Source organism: Myxocyprinus asiaticus, chromosome 48 (genome assembly GCF_019703515.2).
Source record: "Myxocyprinus asiaticus isolate MX2 ecotype Aquarium Trade chromosome 48, UBuf_Myxa_2, whole genome shotgun sequence".
In the NCBI taxonomy this organism is placed as follows: domain Eukaryota; kingdom Metazoa; phylum Chordata; class Actinopteri; order Cypriniformes; family Catostomidae; genus Myxocyprinus; species Myxocyprinus asiaticus.
The window spans coordinates 6,404,152-6,431,386 of record NC_059391.1 but is presented as its reverse complement, the minus strand read 5'-3'; the positions used below and the strand labels follow the sequence as shown (position 1 = coordinate 6,431,386).

The 27,235-nt window shown below is 41.0% G+C and overlaps 1 protein-coding gene across 1 annotated transcript in view; it reads left to right on the top strand.

Annotated features, from left to right (window-relative positions):
- The window catches only part of LOC127437087 (N-acetyl-beta-glucosaminyl-glycoprotein 4-beta-N-acetylgalactosaminyltransferase 1-like), a 234,162-nt gene that overhangs the window by 177,478 nt on the left and 29,449 nt on the right, over positions 1-27,235 (top strand). Inside the window, exon 8 of the mRNA XM_051691739.1 lies at positions 14,227-14,305. Within this exon, the coding sequence (XP_051547699.1) occupies positions 14,227-14,305 (79 nt within the window). The remainder of the gene's footprint in view (positions 1-14,226; positions 14,306-27,235) is intronic.

The window sequence follows — 27,235 nt, the reverse complement described above, 5'->3', positions numbered from 1 at the left end:
CAGTCATCAAGCCGTGAGGGCTCAGGGCAGGGTGGAGGGCTCCACTCGAGCCCGATGCTCACGGTAGCCTGGGCAAGCATGGCCGCCAGCTCCGCGTCGGCCTCAGACTCTCTGAAGAATGAAAGCTGCAACGTTGCAATGGTCATGCTCTCGCTGTGAGAGCATGAACCATCCACGAGTGCTGTCTCAGCGTGCCTACGGCCCATACACGTGAGGCAGCGATCATGGCCGTCAGAGGCAGAGAGATAACGACCGCATCCAGGAACTACACACAAACGGAAAGGCATCTTTAAAAAGATGCTTTCCGTCAGCGCTTACTCTTTTAGAGGAAATATACTCTTTTAGTATACTCTTTTAGTGTAACTGCCGAAGCGCCCAGGAGCATTCTCTGCACTTATCCGTGCAAGAGGGGGAGTACCCGCTGCAATGCACCGTATATCCAACAGCATACAACACTTTTTTTCGCCAGAGGTGAATGGAACGGCAGTGGATTTCATCGACACCACTCGGCTCCGAAGAACAAATCTGAATGAGTGGTTGCAAGCTGGCTCCTTTTATACCTGTATGTCTGGCAGAGTGGCATGCAAATTCCACTTGCCAATTATCATTGGCCTTTTCTCAAATATCAGAGGTGTTTGGGGCTCCCACACGCGACCCTTAGTGTCACTACATCGACACAACATTGAGTGAGTGACAGATAGGGAAAGGTCATTGCTCTAAGACGTTTTAGAACCAAGTCTATTTTCGGTGCCAAGTCTCAAATCAGTTCCTGCATTTGCAGTTTGAAGATTCCACCAGCAGGTGGTATTAAAGATCAAGTCCAAACTCTGAAAATGTAGTGGAACATTTAATAATGTCCCTGACAATCACTGCTGTAGCTGTTTTATGAAGCAAGCATTTATGAGATTTTTGTTAAACTATCTATAGGTCATGGTTTATTTTTCAATTATTATGACTATTATGTTTATATTTACAAATGTATTTATGATCTAATTTGTGTTGGGTTATTTTCCCACCTGTTGTCGTGATTTTTATATGTTTAGATTTGGTATGATTTTTTTTTACCACTTTCATAGTTTCATTTGAAGTGTAATTTGAATTTAGAAATATTTTTGGTTAAATTTTTTCGTGTTTCAATAAATTAATGTAATTTTTCAAAATCAAAATCAACCGGTAGAAGCATAGTGCGTTCCGATACAATCACTGTTAATACTAGTCATGATTTGTGTGTCAGTAGATGAAAAAGATAAATAATACTTACATTCTCTATAATTTAACGGATCCTACATCCAAATCCTGATAAGAATAGTGCCACTGTCATAGTTCCCTATCTGTCACTCACTCGACGTTGTGTCGATGTAGTGACACTAGGGGTCACTCTTGGGAGCCCCAAACACCTCTGCTTTTTTGAAAAAAGGCCAATGAGAATTGGAGAGTGGAATTTGCATGCAGCTCCCCCGGACATATGGGTATAAAAGGAGCTGGTATGCAACCACTCATTCAGATTTGCTTTTCGGAGCCGAGCGGTTCTATTCATTGAGCTGAATTCATCCGCCGAGTTCATTCACCTCTCTCTGATGGATTTTACGGCGCATTTTAGTGGCTTCTCCCCCTCTGCATCTGTGGTTTGCAGAGAACGCCTCTGGTTGCTTCGGCAGAACATTTAAAAGAGTATATTCTAAAAGAGTATATTTTCTTTCTGAAAGAGCGGCACACATGGAATGTCTTTTTAAAGACGTGTCTTTTTAAAGATGCCTTTCTGTTTGTGTGTTATTCCTGGTTGTGGTTGTTTTCTCTCCGCTTCCGATGGCAACGATCGCTGTCTTACGTGTCTGGGAGACCCGGACAGTCCGACTCGGCTACGCGATTCAGTTAGCCAGGCGCCCGCCCAGGTTCAGCGGCATCCGCTTCACCTCAGTGAAGGGCGAGAATGCCGCTACCTTGCGTGCGGAGATCGCTACCCTTCTGCGCAAGGGCGCGATAGAACCTGTCCCTCCAGCCGAAATGAAGAAAGGGTTCTACAGCCCTTACTTTATCGTACCGAAGAAAGGTGGTGTGTTGTGGCCAATCCTGGACCTGCGAGTACTGAACCGGGCTTTGCACAGACTCCCGTTCAAGATGCTGACGCAAAAACGCATTCTAGCAAGCGTCCGACATCTAGATTGGTTTGCGGTGGTAGACCCAAAGGATGCGTACTTCCACGTCTCGGTCCTACCTCGACACAGACCCTTCCTGTGGTTTGACTTCGAGGGCCAGGCGTACAGTACAAGGTCCTCCTCTTCGGCCTGTCCTTGTCCCCTTGCGTCTTCACGAAGGTCGCGGAGGCAGCCCTTGCCCCGCTAAAACCCAACACCTTTGCAAGGTTCTACAATCTCCAGGTTGAATTGTTTCGTCCCATGTAGTGGCAGGCACAAGCAGGTTCCGGGACAGTTCCGGGACAGCTGGCCAGGTGTACCGCTTGCGCATAGCGCCTTTCCCCTCCCTTGAGGGGAAGACGTGCGCTCTTGACTCCCAGTAGTGTTCACAGACTGTGATCCCTGGATGACTTCCTCCTTAGCCCTGTGGCAGTCGAGTTTGCGGAGAAACTCGCTGCCGGCTCAGTAAGTGCGCTGGTAAGGCCCTGTACTGGGGTAGGTGCTCCGCATGCAGTGGTTCCCCATAGGTAACCCCATGTGTTATATCTTCCGTAAAATCGTTTGCCTCTTGGTAAACTACGTCTTCCTTGAGCAGGGGGCCCTCTGCTCCTGTCGCCATGCTTGTAGAAACTCCTCCCCCCTTGGGTAGGACCTACCATGCGACTCTCCACAAGACATACTTCTAACAAGACTCGGTAAGAACATGTGATGTATTTTCACTTGAAGTACCCCCCCTCCTTTCTCTGAGCGGGGTGTGGTCTACGCGGTGTCTTCCCCTTGGGTGTTTGGGGCTCCCAAGAGTGACCCCTAGTGTCACTACATCGACACAACGTTACGAAAGTAACCAGGACGTTATATGTCTGACATTCAACAAGGATGCAGCTAATGCAGTTAATGCACAAAAGAACGTAAGTCCATATTTCTATTCTTCCAATTCATTGCATACAGTCCATTTACACTACCAACTTATGTGCTGTCTTTGTTTATATCGCTGGTGCTTAAGGGAATGACATATATAATTGAATGCTGCAATAAGTGAAGAACCTCAGAATTAAATTGCAATTAAATTGTCCCAGCCCATTAGTGCTTTGTGCATGCAATTTCACCAAACCCACTTGAGCCTAGACTTAGCGCATACTTGCAGGAAAATACCAAAACTTCATGGCCATGCCCATTGACTTTGTATGTATGACTTTTGGCATAGTGCTGCGCTAAGAACTGGAACTCTTAAAATAGGGCCTCATATTCCAAATCAGTAGCCAAACTTGGCACATCAAGACACATTGGCCCAGGTTTGACATGACAGTGACGTCAAACACCTTTGGTTCTCGCATGTCTTGTCACCGAACGTGATGTACCAAGTTTGAATAAGCAGAGGCATATAAGGGTGAACTGTTCCTTTAAATGCTTCATCATATAGTTTGTAATTGCGTATGTTTGATGTTGAAGCAGCCTCGGTGTGGAACCAGATAATAATTTTGCTGTTTGTTGTTTTGTGGGGGGGGTCTGACTTGTGACAGATCTAGTTGGCACAGAGTGTGATGATAATGGGGTTGTTAGATTCTTTCTCACATTCATCTTTGTGACTGGGCTCAACTCTGCTCACTGAGAGACTGAGTCAAAGCTTGCAATTAGTCACACAATTAGGAGCTTGCGGCTCTCTCTCTCTCTCTCTCTCTCTCTCAGTCTGACTGTAGCTCTATTCATTATCTCTCTGACACACACACACACCTCTGGAGACAGTCCTACACACTTGTTTTCTAACCTTTACCTCAGAGGAAACTCCAAACATTACACCTACGACATTCTTCAGTAACAGGGTTTGCTCTAGTTGTAGTTTAAAATAGCAATGGGCTGTTTTATGATATCTGATATTCAGGTACACCTGATATTAACGAACCAATAACTGATTAAAGTATCAATAAATATCAATAAAAATATCAGTCAAACCAATTATCGTTCTACCTGTACTGTAAAGTTTGATGTATTTTTTTCTTATTATTGATACAGTGATTATCATTGACAAAAATAAAAAACAATGCATTATGAATATATTAATACTGTATTAATGATTATAACAATAACGGTATTATTGTTGACAAAGTCAGTTATGACAATGTGGGAAATGTTTCTAAATGGAGACTTTTTAATGATTTTGTCATTTATCAGTTCACCTTATACTAAGGAATCGATAACTGTTCTACAGGCCGATTAAAGTGTGAGTATCAGTGAAAAAATATTGGTGAAACAGATTATTGGTTTATTAGCCCTGTAAAGTTTGATGTCCCAACCAGTTTTTCCATTTATTGGTACACTAGTTATTAAGGAACAGATAACCGATTAAACAGGCCAATTAAAGTGTAAATATCAGTGAAAAAATATCAGTTAAACCGATTATCGGTCTATCAGTAATGTATAATGTCCCATCCAATTTTTTTCAGCTTATTGACACAATAATTATCATTAGACTTCAACAATAAAAACAATGCATTAACAATACAGGTGCATCTCAATAAATTAGAATGTCGTGGAAAAGTTCATTTATTTCAGTAATTCAACTCAAATTGTGAAACTCGTGTATTAAATAAATTCAATGCACACAGACTGAAGTAGTTTAAGTCTTTGGTTCTTTTAATTGTGATGATTTTGGCTCACATTTAACAAAAACCCACCAATTCACTATCTCAACAAATTAGAATACATCATAAGACCAATAAAAACATTTTTAGTGAATTGTTAGCCTTCTGGAAAGTATGTTCATTTACTGTATATGTACTCAATACTTGGTAGGGGCTCCTTTTGCTTTAATTACTGCCTCAATTCGGCGTGGCATGGAGGTGATCAGTTTGTCGCACTGCTGAGGTGGTATGGAAGCCCAGGTTTCTTTGACAGTGGCCTTCAGCTCATCTGCATTTTTTGGTTTCTTGTTTCTCATTTTCCTCTTGACAATACCCCATAGATTCTCTATGGGGTTCAGGTCTGGTGAGTTTGCTGGCCAGTCAAGCACACCAACACCATGGTCATTTAACCAACTTTTGGTGTTTTTGGCAGTGTGGGCAGGTGCCAAATCCTGCTGGAAAATGAAATCAGCATCTTTAAAAAGCTGGTCAGCAGAACGAAGCATGAAGTGCTCCAAAATTTCTTGGTAAACGGGTGCAGTGACTTTGGTTTTCAAAAAACACAATGGACCAACACCAGCAGATGACATTGCACCCCAAATCATCACAGACTGTGGAAACTTAACACTGGACTTCAAGCAACTTGGGCTATGAGCTTCTCCACCCTTCCTCCAGACTCTAGGACCTTAGTTTCCAAATGAAATACAAAACTTGCTCTCATCTGAAAAGAGGACTTTGGACCACTGGGCAACAGTCCAGTTCTTCTTCTCCTTAGCCCAGGTAAGACGCCTCTGACGTTGTCTGTGGTTCAGGAGTGGCTTAACAAGAGGAATACGACAACTGCAGCCAAATTCCTTGACATGTCTGTGTGTGGTGGCTCTTGATGCCTTGACCCCAGCCTCAGTCCATTCCTTGTGAAGTTCTCCCAAATTCTTGAATCGATTTTGCTTGACAATCCTCATAAGGCTGCGGTTCTCTCGGTTGGTTGTGCATCTTTTTCTTCCACACTTTTTCCTTCCACTCAACTTTCTGTTAACATGCTTGGATACAGCACTCTGTGAACAGCCAGCTTCTTTGGCAATGAATGTTTGTGGCTTACCCTCCTTGTGAAGGGTGTCAATGATTGTCTTCTGGACAACTGTCAGATCAGCAGTCTTCCCCATGATTGTGTAGCCTAGTGAACCAAACTGAGAGACCATTTTGAAGGCTCAGGAAACCTTTGCAGGTGTTTTGAGTTGATTAGCTGATTGGCATGTCACCATATTCTAATTTTTTGAGATAGTGAATTGGTGGGTTTTTGTTAAATGTGAGCCAAAATCATCACAATTAAAAGAACCAAAGACTTAAACTACTTCAGTCTGTGTGCACTGAATTTATTTAATACACGAGTTTCACAATTTGAGTTGAATTACTGAAATAAATGAACTTTTCCACGACATTCTAATTTATTGAGATGCACCTGTATATTAAAAATAATAATCATAACAATAGCAATATTATTGCTGACAAAGTCAGTTATGGCAAAGTGGAAAATGTTTTCAAACAGAGGCTTTTTGCCATTTATCGGTTCACCTGATATTAAGGAACTGATTACTGATTAAATAGACTAATTCAAGTGTGAATATCAGTGAACAAATATCAGTTAAACTGATTATCAGTCTGTCAGTACTGTAAAGTTTGATGTGCCTACCAATTTATAATGAGTATTTTTTCCACGTATTGAGAAAGGTACACCAGATATTAAGAAACCAATAACTGATTAAACAGGCCAATTAAAGTGTAAATATCAGCGAAAAAATATCGATTAAACTGATTATCAGTCTATCAGTACATTAAAGTTTGATGTCTCTAACAATTTAAAATATGAAATCCAAACTGATTTGCTATTTCTGAAGAAAGCTGTGTAATAAAGACCAATCATAATTTACTATGCACATATTATGCTGAAATCATCACCAGGTAGCCAGCAGTTAGATTTTGAATGCTTTCTTACCATGTAAAGGGGCAAATCACCTTGACGGCAGTTTAATCGCTAGAGGTTGCCAAGTCGCTGTAAGTCAATGGGAGATTTGAATACCTTACTGTATAAAACCCTATTAAATCAAATTTGGATTTTTGTGACATCAAATTCATGAATGTTAGCTTTGAGGCCATTTATGTTCTAGTACACTCTTAAAAGTTGACAAAATAAACCTGTCTTTGACCAGCAATAGCAAGCAGCAAAACATTTTCATGGCTGTAATTTTAAAAAGGACAAGCCTTACAGTATGTCCATCTCCAACTTTCTATTTCAATAGGAAATACGTCAACACAGGAAAAGCCAATTAATGAGGGTCTTTAAATATCTTAAAAACGTATTAGCTGAAATGTAGTCTGTACATTAAACAGTATGTTGGCGATGACTTGTTTGCAGAAAAGTTTGTTGAAGAAGAAGAAAAAGAAAAACATTTTGTTCTGCAAAAAGTAAAAGTTGAAGTAAGGTAATTTGTTGTTTGATCAGTTTTGATGGAAGACATTTATCCTTCAGTTATCTTCACCTCATGCATCTGAGTATTGTGGACAAAAGAAGGTTGGTAAAATTGGAGCATTGCTAACAGAGCGTGTTGAGGCATCTAATGTTGCTGCCATAAATTCAGCGGCACAATGAGGACACCACAACACCCATTTTTATCAGCACCTCCTGGACGAGCACAGCCTTGCCTCAACTCTCTCTTTTGATAAAGTAAAAGCATCTGGTAAAAGGTGTGTCACAGCAGCTTATGCCACTGAACGGGTTCATTCACAAATCTAAAGGTGCCCTTGATTTAAGCGGAGAGAGCACGCTACAGCACAACCCCCCCCCCCAACAACTATTGGGCCAGTTTCTATTTCAAGTCCTTGGCAGATTTCTTTTCACACTCTGTCCATTTCCTTCCGCCCCTGCCCCTGGTAAGATCTGTGCATGTCACTGTGCCACCGTGCCAGTATTCAAACTGTAGTGAATTGCCCGACCATCTACTGTCTACACACTCAGCTACCGTCTAAGGTAGAATCCTAACCAAAATGGAACCTAAAAAGTCGGCATGTGTTGGGAGTACACCTGTGATGTATAAAAATGTAGCCTAGGTGTGCAGCTCACTAGGTTTTGGAGCAATGACCTAAGGAGAATGAGATTTCTGTTTGCTGATAGGGACGCTTTTATGAAGGTACTCTTTGTTTTGGCACCTTGCCGGCAAACCTGCTGTGATTGATTGCAGTGTGGCATATAAAACGGGCAGAGCGAATCAGTCGGTGTGATGTCAAGGAAATCGCACAGTCACCGACACCCTCTTCTGACCGTAATTCTCAATCTGAGGAGCCTCAGCCCACTCACACTCTTGAGAAATTCACCTGTTCCCGCTGTGAGGGGCTATTTTCTACTTTTACCGCAGTCTTTCTCAAACATTTAGTTTTCTGTTCTCACACATTTTATCAGTTTCTCCTCAGTCTTTGTCTCTTTACTTCCTTCTCAATTAAAAGGATAGTTCATCCAAATTTATATTATAAAAATTATAATCCAGATAATTAAAATGCATTACATTATTGTGGCAGATGAGTAAAGCATTGATAAGACAATACAAAAAGTGGCTTCAGAGGGCAAAATATTGTTTATTTCCAAATTATTGAACATAAGCCTATCATTGGCCTACAGTCCACAGCAATCCATTTAGCAATTGAATTTGTCAAAATGGATTTATTATAAAGGCTTGGCTTAAGACGCGTCAATGTACACCTGCATCAGATGAACTTTTTTGTAGCGTCTCACTTTTTTGCGTCATGGACACAGCATTTTTAAGTCACTGTGTCAAGTTAAACTGAGTTTAAATCATGTCTCATTATCCCTGCATTAGAAATTGCACTCCGTCCAGCTGTGTTTGAACGCAAGAATGCATTCTTATCTTGTGTTGTTGCTAGTGTCAAGCAAGACGAGTGTGGTTTGTTCTCTGTATATGATGCATGTTGCCTGTCCAGCTGGAGTTTTGCTTACTGCCCCCTGCTGAAAACAGATGGTACTTCAAACTTGAATTGCTCCGTTGGTAGGAATATTCCTTATTACGTTATTTTTTTCGTAATTAAAAAATTATTTAATTGTATGGTTATATATTTTATATGATTATTTTTAAATAATTAATCACACTGAATTAACGCTTTCAATCAGCATTCCTAATAAATATTGAAATGTATTAATAACAGTAATTGAGTAAACAAATTCTTCACAAAATTGTATGCATTAATATAGCATGTGCGAACACAGGTGTGCATTTGTTGACTATTGTACAATGGCTTTGAATCCAATCAGAATTTAGAATTGGAACTATCCGTTTTATAAATCTCGTTTTTTCATAAATAAATGGCTTTGGAGGCTATTTCCAGTCATGACAGTGCAGCTCCTATCTGCTTGAATGGGGGAACACCGAAATCTCAAAAACTGTTTGCCAAGCTTACATTTAAACGGAATATTTCAAATCTGCAGTAAAATCAAACAAAAATGTTATCATAAATTGTGCTTATTTACCTCAGATTGTTTTGCTAATGCACATATGCATTCTTGAATTGATTGACAGGTGATGTCTGTATCTAAAAGGTGATTAGGTCTTTTAACTGTAAGATGGGACTTCCTTTCTACATCTGTTGACCGTTGGGCATGATCTCCTTGGTTGGGCGTTCCCATTTTTCCCATTCATTTTAATAGAAGTGGCCCATCTCTGCTAAATAGTCTCTGGTAATAATTTGCAATGTTACTACCAGTGTCACATTTGGAGATGTAATAAGGTGTGAAATCTTGGAGGGGTGTAATTGTGGTGAGCTGAGAGCAGATGTGACCCATTTGAGAAGATGTGATTTTGATTAGATGAATGCCACAACAGGGCACAGGAGATTCACAGTGAACAGTTCATTCATAAAAAAAGTAACAAGTATGTCCAACTCATAAGGAAAGAATTCATATGAGAATTATGATATGCTATGAAATGATACAATATTATACAATTTGATTTGACACAATGATACAATACGGTAGGATACCCTATGTTACATTATGTACAGTATGTATGTTATGTGACACAATACAGAATGTTATGAGATATGAAGTGATATAAAACAGTACTATATACTATATATATATATATATATATATATATATATATATATATATATACACACACACACACACACTGGGTTGGGCAGTAACAAAATACATGTAACAGGAATACATATTTAAAATACAAAATATAAGTAACTGTATTCCACTACAGTTACAATTTAAATCATTGGTATTTAGAATAAAGTTACATTCAAAAAGAGCATAGATTACTGAACAGATTACTTTGCATTTTATTGTCATTTGTTTCATTTAATATTTAGTCCTTTCAGATGGAAAACATTTATACATATAAATGATGCGATCCAAAGTGCGTTTGAACTGCAGTGAAACACATTCTTATGATGTGTTACATTCATACGAGCAGACAGAGAAGTAAGTTTGGAGCAGAAGAAATAGAAATAAACCTTGTGTAAATTGTCAGATTTACGCTAAGATAAAATGCTATTTCTAGCCATTTTACATGCACATGTAACCAGACACGATCATATTTTTTTATCAAGAAAATTCATGTTAGATCATAATTTCTTTTTTCTAGTAAGACCTTTGATATTAGGGTAAAAATTGTATTCTTGATAATAATTTTTTGTTTTGTTTTCCTGTAAAAATATCTAAAAATCCTTAAAACAAGATCAATTTGATTTATCTTGTTTTAGAAACAACACAGAGAATGTAATTTTAACATGTGTATTTTGTCTCACTGTACTGGCAGAGTTTTTATAGTCAAAACAAGTGAACAAATCTACCACTGCTGAAGAAGTAATCCAAAGTATTCAGAATACATTACTGACCTTGAGTAATCTAACGGAATACGTTACAAATTACATTTTACAGCATGTATTCTGTAATCTGTAGTGGAATACATTTCAGAAGTAACCCTCCCAACCCTGTATATATACTGATCAGCCACAACATCAAAACTGCCTGCCTAATATTGTGTAGGTCCCCCTTGTGCCGCCAAAACAGTGCCAACCCGCATCTCAGAATAGCATTCTGAGATGACTAGAATTACTAGGAGGATTCAATCTCCTCGCACCTTTGAGGAACCTGTTGATCAGGTCGTGCTATCGTGAGGGATTGCCGTCCAGTGTATCGTGGTGAGCTGCTATGGCAGCCACGTACACTTTCAGGATAGAGGGTGACAGCCATCTCTCCAGCCCTTCCTGAAGAAAAGACAGCACAGACCTGAAGGTGCATCTCTGTGGGTCTTCCCCACGGGAAGAACACCAGTTAGCGAAAAGATGGCACTTCAAGGCATACAGCCGCCTTGTAGAGGGGGCCCTGGCCTGAGTGATCATGTCTACCCCCGCTGAGCCAGACATGGAGATTCCAGAGGTCCGGCAGCGGGTGCTGGAGCATGCCTTGCCCCTGAGTAAGAAGGTCCTGCTTCAGGGGAATGCGCCAGGGAGGTGCTACTGTCAGGAGCGTCATATCCGAGAACCAAGTCCAGTTGGGCCAGTACGGCGCAACAAACAGGACTTGCTGCTTGTCCTCCCTGACTTTGCACAGAGTCTGTGCAATGAGGCTCACAGGAGGAAACGCATACTTGCACACGGTGCCACAGCCCGAGTTTGAGGCATCCGTCATGACCTGACATGCCTTGAGACCTGCTCTAGGGGAACACCTACCCGTAGAAATGCCAGGTCCGACCAAGGGTTGAAAGTCTGACGGCACTGTGGTGTGATGGTCACACACCGGGTGCTGTGGCACCATACCCACCTCGGGACTCGAGTCTGTAGCCAGTGCTGTAGCCAGTGTCTCATATGCATCAACCCGAGGGGGAGAACCGCCACCAAGGATGCCATATGCCCCAGGAGCCTCTGAAGTTGTTTCACTGGCACCGCTACCTTCTGCCTGAAGGTCTTCACACATTTCCGCAAGTTTGAGCCACAGGTGCCGCTCTTGGACCACAAGCGTGGACATCGTCTGCCCCAGGGCGTGTGCCGTGACCTTCGTCACACGTAAGGCGAGGTTGGTCACAGTGTGCAGTTCCTGCATCAGCCCTTGGTCGGTCCTACCCTCATGCGGGTCTTTTAGCGCCTTGGCCTTATAAGCCTTCTTCATGAAAGAGGAAGAGAACTTACAGGCCTTGGAAGGGAGCCTTGGTCGGTCGCACCAAGTGACTGCGCCCTGTGGGCATAAATGCACCGCTATGGCATGCTCTACCTGGGGAAGCTCGACATATCCCTTAGCCGCCCCGCCGTCGAGGGTAGTCAGAGTGGACGAGCCCGCAAAGTGTGTACAGGCAGTAAAAGGTGCTTTCCACGACTTCGTTAGCTCCTCGTGCACTTCCAGGAAGAAAGGCACCGGGGCGGGGTGCGGCCGTGAGTCATGCTCCGAGCCCAGAAACCAATCATCCAGCCGCGAATGCTCAGGGCAGGGTGGAGGGTTCCACTTAAGCCCGATATTCGCAGCCGCCCGGGCAAGCACGGCTGCCATCTCAGCGTCTGCCTCATCCTGTGCTCTACCACCCGTGGGCAGAAGCTCCGCTTCCGATAGCATAAGCCCACCCTCCGATGCCGCGACCGAAAGCTCATGCTCGTCATGAGCCGTGAACGACACATTAAACTCGCCCTGAGGCAAATCACCTGCATCGCTCAACAGCTCGTCTGGACAGAATGAGCGTGCTGGGGGATGGGAGGTCCGTGGGAGCTGAGCTGGCAGAAACGCTCCCACATCCACATCCAGATCGCCCGCGGTGCTTGCCGACCCGGCCAGCTGAGCATCAGCCCAGGACATACCGGGCTGGGGAGCAGCAACATAGCAAAGGGTGAGAGCACGAACACACAAGCATTCGGCTCAGAAGAAAAAATCTGAATGAGTGATGCACGCCATCTCCTTTTATACCCATATGTCCGGGGCGGAGTGTGGCATGCAAATTCCACTCGCCAATTTTCATTGGCCTTTTCTATTTTAAGCAAAGGTGATTGGGGCTCTCAAGATCAAACCCCTAGTGTAACTACATCAACACAATGTCGAGTGAGTGACAGACAGGGAACTATCATATTACAAATTATTTTGTAAAGTTACACAATATAATATTTTATGAAATACCATGTTAAGTTTTATATTATATTATAATGTAAAATAAATCCCTTTTGGGTGATCAGATTGAATCACCCTAAATGGTCTTATTTTGTGATAATTACCAGCTGACTGCACAATATCTCACTTATTACAAGGCTACATACCAAATAAATAAAAATAGAAAAACATGAAATATTGATTTGCATTGAATATATGTCATTGTGTGAGAAGAGATTAAGGAGTCTCCAGAAATAGCTGAATTCCACCGGTTTGCGTCAGAGTTCTGTTTGTGTTTATTTTGCAAAAAGGACCGTTTGACTGATCATTATCCCATTTATTACATTACTACTTGCCAAATGACTAAGAGCCATGTAATACGATATGATTTAATATGATGTGTTATGATACAATACGCTATGTTACATTGCGGTATGATATGATACTGTATAATATGATATAACATGAGCTATGATGTGATACAAAACAGAAACAGAGTGTTATGACATATGATACTATGTGGTACGATATGTTATGTTACAATGTTAAATGTACTGTGTAATATGATGATAATGTACAGTATATGATCTGATATGATAAGAAATTATATGTTAAAGGTGCTATGATTTTAGCATTCTGGAGCTTTCACATGACTGAGCTGTTGAATTAGCCACGCCTCCTCATTCCAAATCCCCGCCATCCAAAGATAATTTTGAAACCAAAACCGAGCAAAAGAGCAGCATTGTTTGTTACTGTGGCTGTCAAATTCAACAGTGGCACAATAGCTTCCTCAACTGACAAACATTATGAATCATAGCCTCAATGATCTGCTTCAAATACAACACTATGTGAACAAGCAAAATGATTGACAGGTGAAAAGCGTCAGTGTCCACGATCCCCGGACACATTTTTGTTTGCTGTTTACAATGTCTACAGCTGTCACAGAGACCGGTGAGATATCTCAAGACACTTATTTCATTAATATCTTTAAGGGAGAAGGAACATTTATGCGTACTTTTCCATGAAAAAAAAAATAGTTTACAGCACCTTTAAGGTATATTATATGGAGCAAAATTTGAAAACTGTGTTTTGCAAAACGATGAGCGATGTTGTGATATTCGATATGATATATTATATGAAATAATATGAAACGATGTGAGACAGTATGATATGATGTTACAATGCATGACATGATATGATACAATACAATATTACAATATAATGCAATACAATATATGTTAAGATAATGAAGACAAAATCATGGAAATGCAAAACTTACAAATTAAAGCCATTAATAATTCAGAATGTTCACTATTTTTTTTCCCTTTAGTCTCATGACCTCCAGACGATACTACTTTGAGATTCTTCACAAACAAGATGAAAAAGGCTCAGATCACGTTGAAGTCGGGGTGAGTCTGAAATAAGTTATGAAACTTCAGAAACTATAGCTTGAGGAACTTAGATTTCATTTTAGACCACAGAACACTTTTCAAATCACATTCTGTTTATTCCCTTTAAACCTACACAGTCCTGAGTCCTTTATCTGCACTAGGTACAACAGCCAAATACTTTAGTTTAAATGTTATTATACCAGGTTTTTCAGTCCATGAGTTATTCTGAGAACTGATAATAGATGGTAAAGAAAAAGAAATAAATGTTTTGGTCCTATCTTTTCTCACTTGCAGAGCTTTGATAACACTCAATTCAGTTAGCCTGAGACACACCTGAATAGCACCGAAAGCCCCTACTGTATTAGGGTTTGTAAAGATTATGAGACTTCTTAATGTGTTCTCAGTCTGACTAGCATTAAATCCTGGTCTTTTCATGAGCCTGTTCATCTGCCTGTCTGTAGGTCTTTCTGTCAGTTTTGATAAAATGTTTTAAAATTCCCAGCACCTCCACATGACTGACATCATGGAGATACTTTTAAACTCTCATTATACTCTCAACCTACAGGGTTACCAGTAGCATTTTAATATAAGGAATAATATATTTTAATAGAAAAGGAAGGTTGCTCTTACCAGAATGCTGAAGTGCTTTGTTTTCTTTATCCACTCCTGTTTCTTATTTCCTTCTTCAAGTATATTTATAGTCAGAATTAAACACATGGCTGGATTCCAATCAACATACCCCAAAGTTTGAACTGTACATACTGTGCTGTTGATGGTTAAGTATGTACTTAAAGGTGTAATTTAGCACCTAAGATGTAAGATGTTTTGCATTGTGACATTATTTTCAAGACAAAAGCTTTGGAAGATGATATGAAATTATATATGATATGAAATATTATATGATATCATGATGCGATACAATGCACTACAATATATTAGGTTATGGTATGAAATGATCCGGTATGTTATGAGATATGATGAAAAAAAATAACAGTACAATATGTTATGACATATGCTATGTACAATATATGATATTATGTAAAACTTTACAATATGTTACAATAAATTATGAAAGGGATAATCCACAGCTAGGTGTGCATTAAACGATTTTAATCCACGACCTGGATTAACAAATCTTAACTGTCCTAAAAATAGGATTAATTTTTTTTTTCATTTATTTATTTATTTTTATTTTTTTTGCAAATCCGAAATGTTATTTAATCTTTTTTCTTTTGTTCTTTGTGAAATGTGACCTGAGATTCACCCAGCCATGTCTAGAAATTTTAGCTAATAAACACAAACTTTGGACAAACGTAGCTCAGTCACCGACATTTTAAAGAGGATGTCAACTTATGTTGCTTAAAGGGATAGTTCACCCAAAAATGAAAATTCTCTCATCATTTACTCACCCTCATGCCATCCCAGATGTGTATGACTTTCTTTCTTCTGCAAAACACAAATTATGGTTTTTAGAAGAATATTTCAGCTCTGTAGGTACATAAAATGCAAGTGAATGGTGACCAAAACTTTGAAGGTATAAAGTAATCCATACAACTCCAGTGATTGGATCCATGTCTTTAGAAGCGATATGGTAGGTGTGGGGGAGAAACATATCAATATTTAAATAATTTTTTACTATAAATTCTCCTCTCTGCCCAGTAGGGGGCGATATGCATGAAGAACGAAAGTGGAGATTTATAGTAAAAAAGGACTTAAATATTGATCTGTTTCTCACCCACACTTATTTAATATATCGCTTCTGAGGACATTGATTTAACCACTGGAGTCATGTGGATTACTTTTATGTGCCTTAATGTGATTTTTGAGCTTCAGAGTTTTGATCACCATTCACTTGCATTGTATGGACCTACAGAGCTGAAATATTCTTCTAAAATTCTTAATTTGTGTTCTGCATAAGAAAGAAAGTCATACACATCTGGGATGGCTTGAGGGTGAGTAAATGATGAGAGATTTACTCTTTTCTGGGTGAACTATTACTTTAAAGAGAATGTCAACTTATGTTGCTTAATCTCATTACTTAAATGTCATGTGTGCTCCAGACCTGGTGGGGGCAGCAGAGAGAGAGGGTTGCGAATTGGGCTACTTTAAACTCTTTCCGTGGGTTGATTTTTTGTTCCGCGAGTTGGATGTTTGGCAGTGACATGTTTAAACGAAGGCTCCGGCTCTGTGCTGGCTTATGTCATTGATAAAATGATCTGAGACCATGCAATGTACAAAGGCCTAGAACTGTGTAGAGCTGCTATTGTGCTCACAAATAGAGCACATACTGTACAGAACGCATGCAGACACAGACTCTCTCGAGCGCACTTTCCTCTCTTGCGAGTAGCTCTGGGCAGTTTGCGGATCATTCAACAACGGTTGATTCATTCAGATGTTTCTAAACGATTCACAGCCACGGACATCACAACGTTACAAGAGGGAGGGCATCAAAGAGTGCGCTTATTGTCTCTGACTTTGCCTATGTTTTTTGATTGCTGTCTGTTCACTATGCATGCAAATGCTTTTCAACCAAATGAAAGGAGCCTGATCATTTTGATCAAACGAAAGAGTTATGAAGAGTTATCACTTATAGCCATCTGAATTATGTAGCAGCATACCTAAAAACACTGCTCAGCATCAGATGTGTGTGTGTTTGAGTGTGTGTGTGGGCAGGTTTGGGTGGTTTACGAGGAAATTTTTTTAGGTTACAAACTGGTAATTACAAGGGAATTATGCTATGAATGTGGTTTATGAGGACATTTCTAGTGTCCCAATAATTCATATCGCTTAAAAAATACTTAACTATGTTTTTTTTTTTTAATGTAAAAATGCAGAACGTTTTTTGTGAGGGTTAGGTTTAGGGGTAGGGTTAGGGGATAGAATCTATAGTTCATACAGTATAAAACTCATTATGTCTATGGAGAGTCCTCATAAGGACAGCCGCACCAACATATGTGTGCGCGCGCGCGTGTGTGTGTGTGTGTGTGTGTGTGTGTGTGTGTGTGTGTGTGTGTATGTGTGTGTGTGTGTGTGCGCGCGCGTGTGCATATTGGCACTGAATGGACATGATAAAGAGAAAATCTGAATAACCCAAGGGCAGTGAAATTAACGAAATCTCTTTGTTTTACATAAAAATGACTATTATAGTTATAGTATCTGTGTTTAATAAGCTAAGTATGTACTGTATAAAGTTTCATTATCGCTTACCCAATAAAATTGCATTTCATAAAAACAGCTATTTTGATGTTATGATACCTTGGTGATCAATAGTGTCCTGTATTTAATGTTATTAATAGTGAAGTTGTGCTCCATGTGAGAATCAAAAGGAAAGTATCGGTATTCATACTCATTCTCTTAAATGCCATTTGTGCATCTCTAGTATGGATTATATTTGAATGAAATGTTTGAATTACATTTTCATTTGAAATGCAGTATATCCAGCTGAAATCACATGACACCTACAGAAGCATTTTCCATTTATGATCAACCTCAGAGTTCATTGATTAGAAATATATTAGATTTATATTGGCCAATTTAACACATGGAAAATGTCTCAAATTGGTATATTCTGGAATTCTTATTATGCGCTGCATTTGCGCTCTCTACTAGGCCTACAAATGAAGGGAAATCATCAGAAAGTGGACTATAGGGACTTTAAAAATATTTATTAGGTTTGGGAGTGGCATATTTTGAGTTGATATTGGGCTAGTTTCATAGGTTTCTACTGGGCTGGTTTTGTAACAGAGACCTGGCAACCCTGCAGAGAGGTGAACGCTGTCTTATCAATTGTTCAGAAAGACATGGAGACAGACAAAAACAAAAAAATTAATTAGTGCACCTTTACAGTGTTATGTATTGAGACATGTTTTAGTTTGTGGCAGTTTACTCTGAAATTTAAAAACGTCTGCGTGGTGAAGCGTGATTTAAAATAAAAATTATTCATCCTCCTTTGCTAAACACCAGTGTATTCACCTCCAGCTGTTTGTCTGTCGCTCTCTTGTTTTCCACCACCTTCCTTTCGCCTGATCTCTCTTTCTCACTGCATGTACCCTCCTACTTCTTTTATTGTCTGTTTCATTTTCACATTATCCAAATCACATCACTTCACCGCTTGCTATTCAGACACCACTAATTCAACATCAGTCACCCACCCATTCTCTTTCACAAATGAAAAATACACAACTGTATGTGTGGGGGGATGAAACGGTGTAAAACTGCGTTACGCCTGATATCTTTATAGTGAGGTAGAGAAGTCTTGTTTAGCAGCTCTACGATTATCGTACTTATTCATTATTCCGAGTAGTAGATGACTTACCAGTAGGCTACTACATTTGCAAAAAATAGTATACAACAAAGCACACTACACGCAGCACACTTCAATATGGAAAACTATATCTCCAATGCGCTCAACTTGACCTTTTATTTCACAAACACAAAAAAAGTTCACATAAAGATGCAAAGCCATTTTCATCATTTTTGGGAAAAGTAGCACAAATTTGGTAAAATAAATGATAAACATCACATTATCATCCAAAAATAACAATTATGCCCCCCCCCCCCCCCCTCAGTGATGCCATCAGCAAGCATCAGACCATATCAAATGCTCAGTGGGAGAGAGAAAGAGAGAGTGTGCTTGAAACTACTTTTGGTTTGATTTAGCTGCAGCTGGCTGCTCCTCATTTCACTAAAAGGATTGAGCAAAAACAAAAAAGTCTCCAAATGAAATTTTCAAATCTGATCTGCCTTCTCCTCAGCCTGATATCATGAAAATAATGTGACTGTGGCAACATTTTTGCAAAATGATATAACGTGGCTCATTACGATTTTGAGGAAAAATGTCCGCTGTGTGGCGCTAAAAGCGAGTTATTTTTTCACCTAAACAGATGAGATTGGGTTAAAGCTTTATCTAGTTTTATATCAACAAAACTAACATCCCTACCCTACAGGGGCAGAGCTAGGGGGTCGCCAGGAGTGGCCGTAGCCACCATGGACCAAAGCCTGACCACCCCATTGGCCACCCCACTTGCAGTTGCCGTTTTGGTCATTTTTTGCCTTGGGCACAATTTAGTTTTTTAGAGGTGGAACCGTCTCTGTAAAACCGCAACACACAGGAGACTTAACATGTGTGCACACCAAGGTCGCCGCACCTCTCCATCCCGGGTGTCATGGTATCCACTCCCCTTCAGTTTTGTATCCATGCGCCTCCGCTTTCTACGTGCCCCACCCCCCCATCCGATGATACGAAAATGCTGCCCGAAAATGTCTGTGCCACCACAGACTGATCGCTGGCCCCTGCTTGGCCACCCCTGTGAAAAACTCTTGGCTCCGCCCTTGCTACCCTAAACCTTAAACCTGAACCTAACTGATTGTGTCTTAAAAATACAATTTGACCAGAAAATTGCAATTAATGAAGCAACCACATAATTTTGTGGTGCTTCTATGTCTCTTTTAGCTTTTGGCATGCAGGGCGGAAGAGGCCTGCCCCGCAACATTGTAGGCTTTAGTCGCCAGAGACGACGTAGTCCTACAGGCCCTGGAGGGGAGCGCCAGACGATCCCACCAGGTGGCGGCGCTTTGCAGGCAGAGATGCACCGCAACCACCTTATCCACCTGAGGGATCTCCGCATACCCGTGGGCCGCCCCGCCATTGAGGGTAGTGAGAGCGGAAGAACTGGGAGGTCAGGTTCAGGCAGAAAAAGGTGCCCTCCACGATCTCGTCAGCTCGTCGTGCACTTCTGGGAAGAAAGGGACCGGGGGAGGTGCGGTTGTGAGCAGTGCCCTGAATCCAGGAACCAATCATCTAGCCACGAGGGCTCAGGGGAGGGTGGAGGGTTCCAGTCCAACCCGACACTCGTGGCAGCCCAGGCATGGCGGTCAGCTCTGCGTCGGACTCAGACTGGGTGGGCACACCCGAAGGTGGCAGCCCAGTCGAGTCCTCGGCATCCGACATCGCCAGTGCGCTCTCTGATGCAGCGATCGAGGACTCATCCTGCTCACAAGCCCCGAAGGAGATGTTAAGCTGGCCGTGAGGCAAGCTGGTCTCACCTCGGAACTTGACGGGGGCAAATGAGCATGCTGGGGAACGGGAGATCCGTGGGGATTTACCCGGTGAGGCCGCGGCCATTGTTGTCCCCAAATCGGCCTCATTACTCCGAGGAAGGAAAGCCATGACCACAACGTTACCATGGTCATGTTCTCTCAATGAGAACACGAGCCATCCACAAACACTGCCCCAGTGTGAGCGCGGCCCAGACACGTGAGGCAGCGCCCGTGGCCGTCGGAGGTGGAGAGATAACGACCGCATCCTGGAATTTCACAAAAACAGAAGGGCATCTTTAAAAAGACGTATCTTTAAAAAGACGTTCACGTCAATGGGCTGCTCTAATAGAGGAAAATATACTCTTTGCAGAGATATATACTCTCTTAGTAGCGCTGTCGAAGCGCACAGGGGTGTAGTCTGCACTAAACATGCAGAAGGAGAGAAAGCCGCTGAAATGCGCTGTATATCCAACAGCATATGCTTCTTTCGAGGTGAATGGACCGGCAGTGGAATTCGGCTCGCTGACACACAACCGCTCGGCTCCAACGCAAAAATCTGAATGAGTGGTTGTGAGCCAGCTCCTTTTATACCCGTATGTCCGGGGGAGTGGCATGCAAATTCCACTTGCCAATTCTCATTGGCCTTTTCTCAAAGATTAGCGGTGTTTGGGGCTCCCAAGGGCGACCCCTAGTGTCACTACATCGACACAACGTCGAGTGAGTGACAGAAGGGGGACCACATATTTAGGACTGAAGGTAACTGTTTAAGAATTGGCCAGTAGAAACCCAAACTTGTAGACCACTAATCTGAATATTGGGAAAGGTGCATCACCCTATGATGGTCCTCCAATGTCAACAACGTGATCACATTTGAAGTCGACATGCTGCTTCCGAGTGTTCATGTATCCTGAAATCAACCTCATTCTGCCGAATTACTGCTAAATGCCATGTCCCATCATACATTTTTTCATCATTTCAGATGTGTTCACCTTTCTCTGTGGTGCAACCTCGGTGACACAGGTTCTGGTCCCATGGCAACCAGGAAGTAATTGCGCTGACATAAACAATGATGAGTGCGATTCGGGGGTTGCATTTTCACTCAAAATTTACATAATTTCTCCATTGATGGTTAGGTTTGGGTTACGGTGTAGAATTAATAAAATATGCATTCCTGTTGACTGTATTACATAATTTACAACTAAAACTACAACTCGCTTTTGTCACCACCCTGTGGACATTTTACCTCAACAACACTTCCAGCTTTGGCCCCTAGGGGCAGTGGTGCACATTTCAGTTCAAATGACAGATTTCAGCAGCAAAACTTTAGTCAAATTTACAGTGTAACCAGTCTGATGTCAATGGTGACTGCAGCCGTAGTATTTCCGACCTGCAGTGGAAAATACGATTTCTTAAAGTGCAAGAGTAACCTGAAATAATCATGAAAAAAAATAATAATAATAATTTTCAGGCATATATGGAACCATTTCTGAGAACAATTCAGCTATTTACAGTATGTTGTGTTACAGTTTTATTGACTACAGTACATTCAATATACTCTAAAAATGTAGATCTTAACAGCAGCTGTTGCAAAAGAATATGCGTTAAATAAACCAAGTAGAGATATTAATGTTGTAGTTATATTGTCTAGACATCAAACAGTGACCCAACATGCTTCAACATTATTTATCACACAGAAGTAAATGAAAATGTCAAGCATTTAAACTTATTATGTTTTAGTTATCAGATTTATTAAGACTATAATTGACTATACAAAACATATTGTGGTTGGCACAAACCACGTTTATTCGCAAACTTTTCTCACAGAATGAAAGTTACATTTTTGCAAACTGATTTTTACGTGCCGAATTCTACATTTTGTTGCAGTTGCCTGGTGAAATGAACACAAGAGGTGCTACAACAACTTCACTTTCACAATAAATCACGACTGAAACAGCTGATTATGACTTTATAAACACTTATTTTTTGCTATATTACTTACACACTTCTATGTTTTGACATCAAAGCACTTTTACTATAATGCCTAATTTGAAAAGCGATACATTTTAACACTTGTATTACAGACCACCTACATTTACACACTTTTTCCAATATGATTCGCTTCCGCAGTAGCTCACCTGATAGAGTGCAGGACTATGAAGTATGTGGCTCAAAACCAGTCAAACATGCAAGCTGCCACGTGAGACAAGAGTGTCATAGAAGTGACACGAAATGACGTGGTTGCTTGAGAAAATGTGCTTTTCATTTCTCATTTTGTTTTTGGACACTATCGGTTAGGTTTAGGTGTTGGTTTAGGGTAAGGATGTCAGTTTTGTTCACCTCTCATTTGATTTTAGAACCAGGGCCGCTGCTGGGCAAATTGATGCCCTACATAGAGCTCCGTGATCATGGACGGGGGTGGAGGTAGTTTCTAGGCATGGTTCGAAAGTGCAAGCTCGAGGCGATCTTCTGTGTTCTGCGACTGCTACCAGGTCTTTGAATAATGTATAATGTGCGAGTAAGCATAGCCGTTGGAGTTTCTGGTGCCCCCTTAGGGTATGATGATGCTCCCTAGGGAGTAGGTGCCCTACACCCTGATTGCGACACCATTTCACTCACTTTTGGCGCCCCCTGATGGAATTTTCACCAGGAAACTGCAGCCAAGCATGTAATAAGGCACATCATTTATTTTTGCAAAAATGTTGCCATTGTCACATAATGTTCATCAGACAAGTGAATGTATATTTAACCTAGTCCAGGTTGTATTTTCTTTTACCTTGTGTAGTTGTATTCGTGTGTTTTGAGGATGAGGGCATCTGATACTTTGACTAGCTTCTACTAAGTGACAGATGAAATACAGTACGTTGTCTGATTGGAGAAATGACCTCTGACATCAACAAGAAAAGATATGGGAAGCGTTTCTCCTCTCCTTTAAAAGTTGATAAGCCCATGTATTTAGCTATTCCAACTATTCATGATTATATGGCCTGTTGTATTTTATTATTTGCATTTACCATTGTGTTTTTGTTGGTGTTGTTTTTTGTTGTTGGTTTTTTTTTTCTGCCATTCATGACCCTATCAGAACAGACCCACCAGTTGCCATAACTTTTGATAAGACAAACCACATCATAAAACTGTTCTGTCACTTTGAACATTTCTGTCAGGCTCAGAGCAGAATAAAATGTTACTGGAGCCACTTGCTGTCTTCTCGCTGTATTGTTGAATTTGGTTGTTTTCCTCCCTTGTATTGATTTTGTCTCTTCACTTTGAAAGCTTGAGGCCAGTAAATCAGACCTGTGTCTCACAGTAGAAATGTCACCAGAGACATGAGACAGTTCAAAGACACAAACAACTAATTCAGAAGAACACACACATACACACACACTTTTGCCTAGCTTTTTTAAATGGGGACACATACAATATAAAGGCTTTTATTGTTCTTAAACTAAACTAATTTCTAAGGCAAGCATCACTATTATTATCGCTCATGCTTAGAATTTGGGATTTGAACAAGAGCAAATCCCTACATATTTTTGTCATCAAATATCATTAAATATATTTCACTTGGAAATAAAATGGTTTGCGTAGATACTTTAATGTGTGTCCATATAGGTCCTACTGTATATGTCAGTATGTGTCTCAACAATCAAATCAATTGAAAATTCTCAGTGCAGTCAGACATTGGTTTGGGATCCTTATTCGCTGACATCAAAAACAGTTTAGCAAGAGCAATATTTAAAATACGGTTCTGAAGTGAAACATGTTGAATCATACTGTTCAAAACACTTCTGTACTTCTGAATATCTGAAATGCACTTAAACTGTACTGGCGTTTTGCTGTTCTGATAATAACTGGCTTGTTTATGCTCCTCCGCGTTCCCGGAATTGAAAGCGGAGGTCCGCACATTAAGTGCCACGCGAACATCGCTATTTATCCATGGCTTCTGGTTCGGATAGATCCGTGTTGTTCTGGTCGGAACTAAGTCCTCCACGCACTTTTTGATGAAACACATTACGCTATCAGCGTAAAGCTCAATGTCGTCATCAGAGGCAGACCGGAACATCTCCCAGTCCGTGTGATCAAAACAGTCCTGTAGCATAGAGTCTGATTGGTCCGACCAGCACTGGATCGTTCTGAGGGTGGGTGCTTCCTGTTTCAGTTTCTGCCTGTAAGCGGACAGAAGCAGAATGGAAGAGTGGTCCAATTTGTCAAATGGTGGGCGGGGGAGGGATTTGTAGCCATCCCGGAAGGGAGAGTAGCAATGGTCCAAAACCCGGTCCCCTCGTGTGTTGAAACTAATGTGCTGGTGGTATTTTGGTGTGACTGATTTGAAACTGGCTTTATTAAAGTCCACGGTCACAATGAACGCGGCCTCAGGGTGCGCGGTTTCCTGCTCACTTATACTCCCATACAGTTCCTTGATTGCCCGGTCTGTGTCGGCTTGCGGGGGGATGTACACAGCTGTGATAATGACTGCTGTGAATTCCCTCGGTAGCCAGAATGGTCGACACAGAAGCATGAGAAATTCCAGATCAGGAGAGCAGAAAGACTTGATAGAATGTATGTTCCTCTGATCACACCAGGATTTGTTGATCATAAAACATACACCACCACCTCTGCTTTTACCTGAGTGGTCTTTCGCTCTGTCCGCTCAGTGCACGGAGAACCCCGTGGGTTCAATGGCTGAGTCTGGAGTCTCCGCAGACATCCAAGTTTCTGTTAGGCAGATAATGCAGCAGTCCCTCGTCTCTCGTTGGAAAGAGATCCGCGCTTTCAGCTCACAGAGCTTGTTATCCAGAGACTGAACATTTGCCAGTAGAATACTGGGTAGCGGGGGTCGGTTTGCACGGCGTCTTACTCTGATGAGAACGCCGGCTCTGTTTCCTCTTTTCCTCCTGCGTTTCCGCGTCCGGACTGCCCAGACAAAGGGCTCCGCTTGTGTGTTTGTAAACAGTGGGTTGGCATTGTGGAATTTGACGTCCGGTTTACGGTGTGAAATTACTGAACCAATGTCCAAAAGTGTTTGTCTGTCGTAGACAATAAGGCAGACAACATCCAAGACAAAGAACATAAGAATTGTGAACAAAACAAACAAAACACTACCATGTTGTGTCAGAGCTTGCAACGCAGCAGCCATACTCGGTGCCATCTTGAGTCATTTGTGGTTCGGGGACATGATTACATGAGTTATTTTTTTGTATGTGTTATTTTTTATATTATTAATCGCACTGAATTAACACAATAAATCGACAGCCCTATTTTAAACTTCTATAAACAATATTTCACATAGCCAAGAGTGCCTGTGATTGAAGAATCAAACATTTGTGCTCACTTTACAAAAAGAACAAAATACTTGCTGTATGGCAAAAACATATTTTCACACTCAAAATCGAGCAATTTGGACAAAACAGAGCTCATATGTCTGTCTGTACTGGTCTGTCCTCAGTAATGTTATGTGTATATATGTGTGTGTATGTTTGTGTGCAGGTGTCCCCCATAATTCAAATCGCTTAAAAAAACATACAAAACTATGTTTTTTTGAAAATGTAAAAATGCCAAAAGGTTTCTGTGAGGGTTAGGTTTAGGGGTAGGGTTAGAGATAGAAAATATAGTTAGCTCAGTATAAAAACCATTATGTCTGTGGAAAGTCCTTGTAAACTATACTGTATACAAGTGTGTGGGCAGGTTTGGGTGGTTTACGAGGACATTTTTTTTAAGGTTACAAACTGGTCATTACAAGGGTATTATGCTAAAAATGTGGTTTATGAGGACATTTCTAGTGTCCCCATAATTCAAATCGCTTAAAAAAACATACCAAACAATGTTTTTTTTGAAAATGTAAAAATGCAGAATGTTTTTGGTGAGGGTTAGGTTTAGGGTTAGGGGATAGAATCTATAGTTCGTACAGTATAAAAATCATTATGTCTACGGAGTGTCCTCATAAGGATAGCCGCACCAACGTGTGTGTGTGTGTGTGTGTGTGTGTGTGTGTGTTTTGCTGTGAAAAATGGCCTGTCTCCCCTTATTACAAAGAGCAGAAGTGACATGATAATTGCCAAAGAATTGTAGCTTGTTGGATGGTTTGTAAGTGCCGCTGAAGAAGCTACCGCTGATGTGTGTGTGTTTCTTATTTCCAGCTGTTGATTGTTTTGTTTTGGGTAGGTCGATCTGTTGTGTGAGGGTGACCTTGTCGAGTTTGAAAAATAGAGTAATGAATATCTATGCAGATTTTCACCCTTCTTCCAAAGTCCCTTTAAGGCAAGTCTGTTCAATTGGCAGTCGTATTTGTAATGTCCTGTAACTGTTACTGACGGCACGCTGCACAAGTGTTTGTAGCTTGCTAGCCTGCTTAGCATTGCTTATTCTTATCTGTTCATCATTTTATCATTTGCCATTTTACCGCGTGCTTCGGGTTTTTCCGCTTTTCTACTGTTTCATCTGTGTGTAATATACCGCGCACACCCATTTCTCTCGTTTTTTTATTTGTATTTTTTTCCGCTTTTTTCCGCTTGTCTACATCTCGCGTCTCGACAGCATGCAATCGTTTTCTCCACTGTGTTTTACAATGATTATTACATCAGTTTCAAACATCTGCTGATTAGGAACCATGTCGATCTCAAACCCTCGCAACTCAAGAACAACCATAACAACAACAAACAATTGTGGTAAGTCATGGCATCCGCTCATGTTATTGCTTCCTGCATTACATGCCGCATGTTTACTATAGCTTCTTCCGTCAGTAGTGAGGGATTCACATGTTATAAATGTAAGGAATTAGTCAGGCTGACGGAGAAGGTTAATGAGCTAGAGGCACTCATCCGAACACTAGTGGAGGTCAGTGAGAAAAAGAAGCTGGTAGATACTGTTTCAGATACGGGTAGAACAGCGAGCAACACACACACTTTGGTTCCG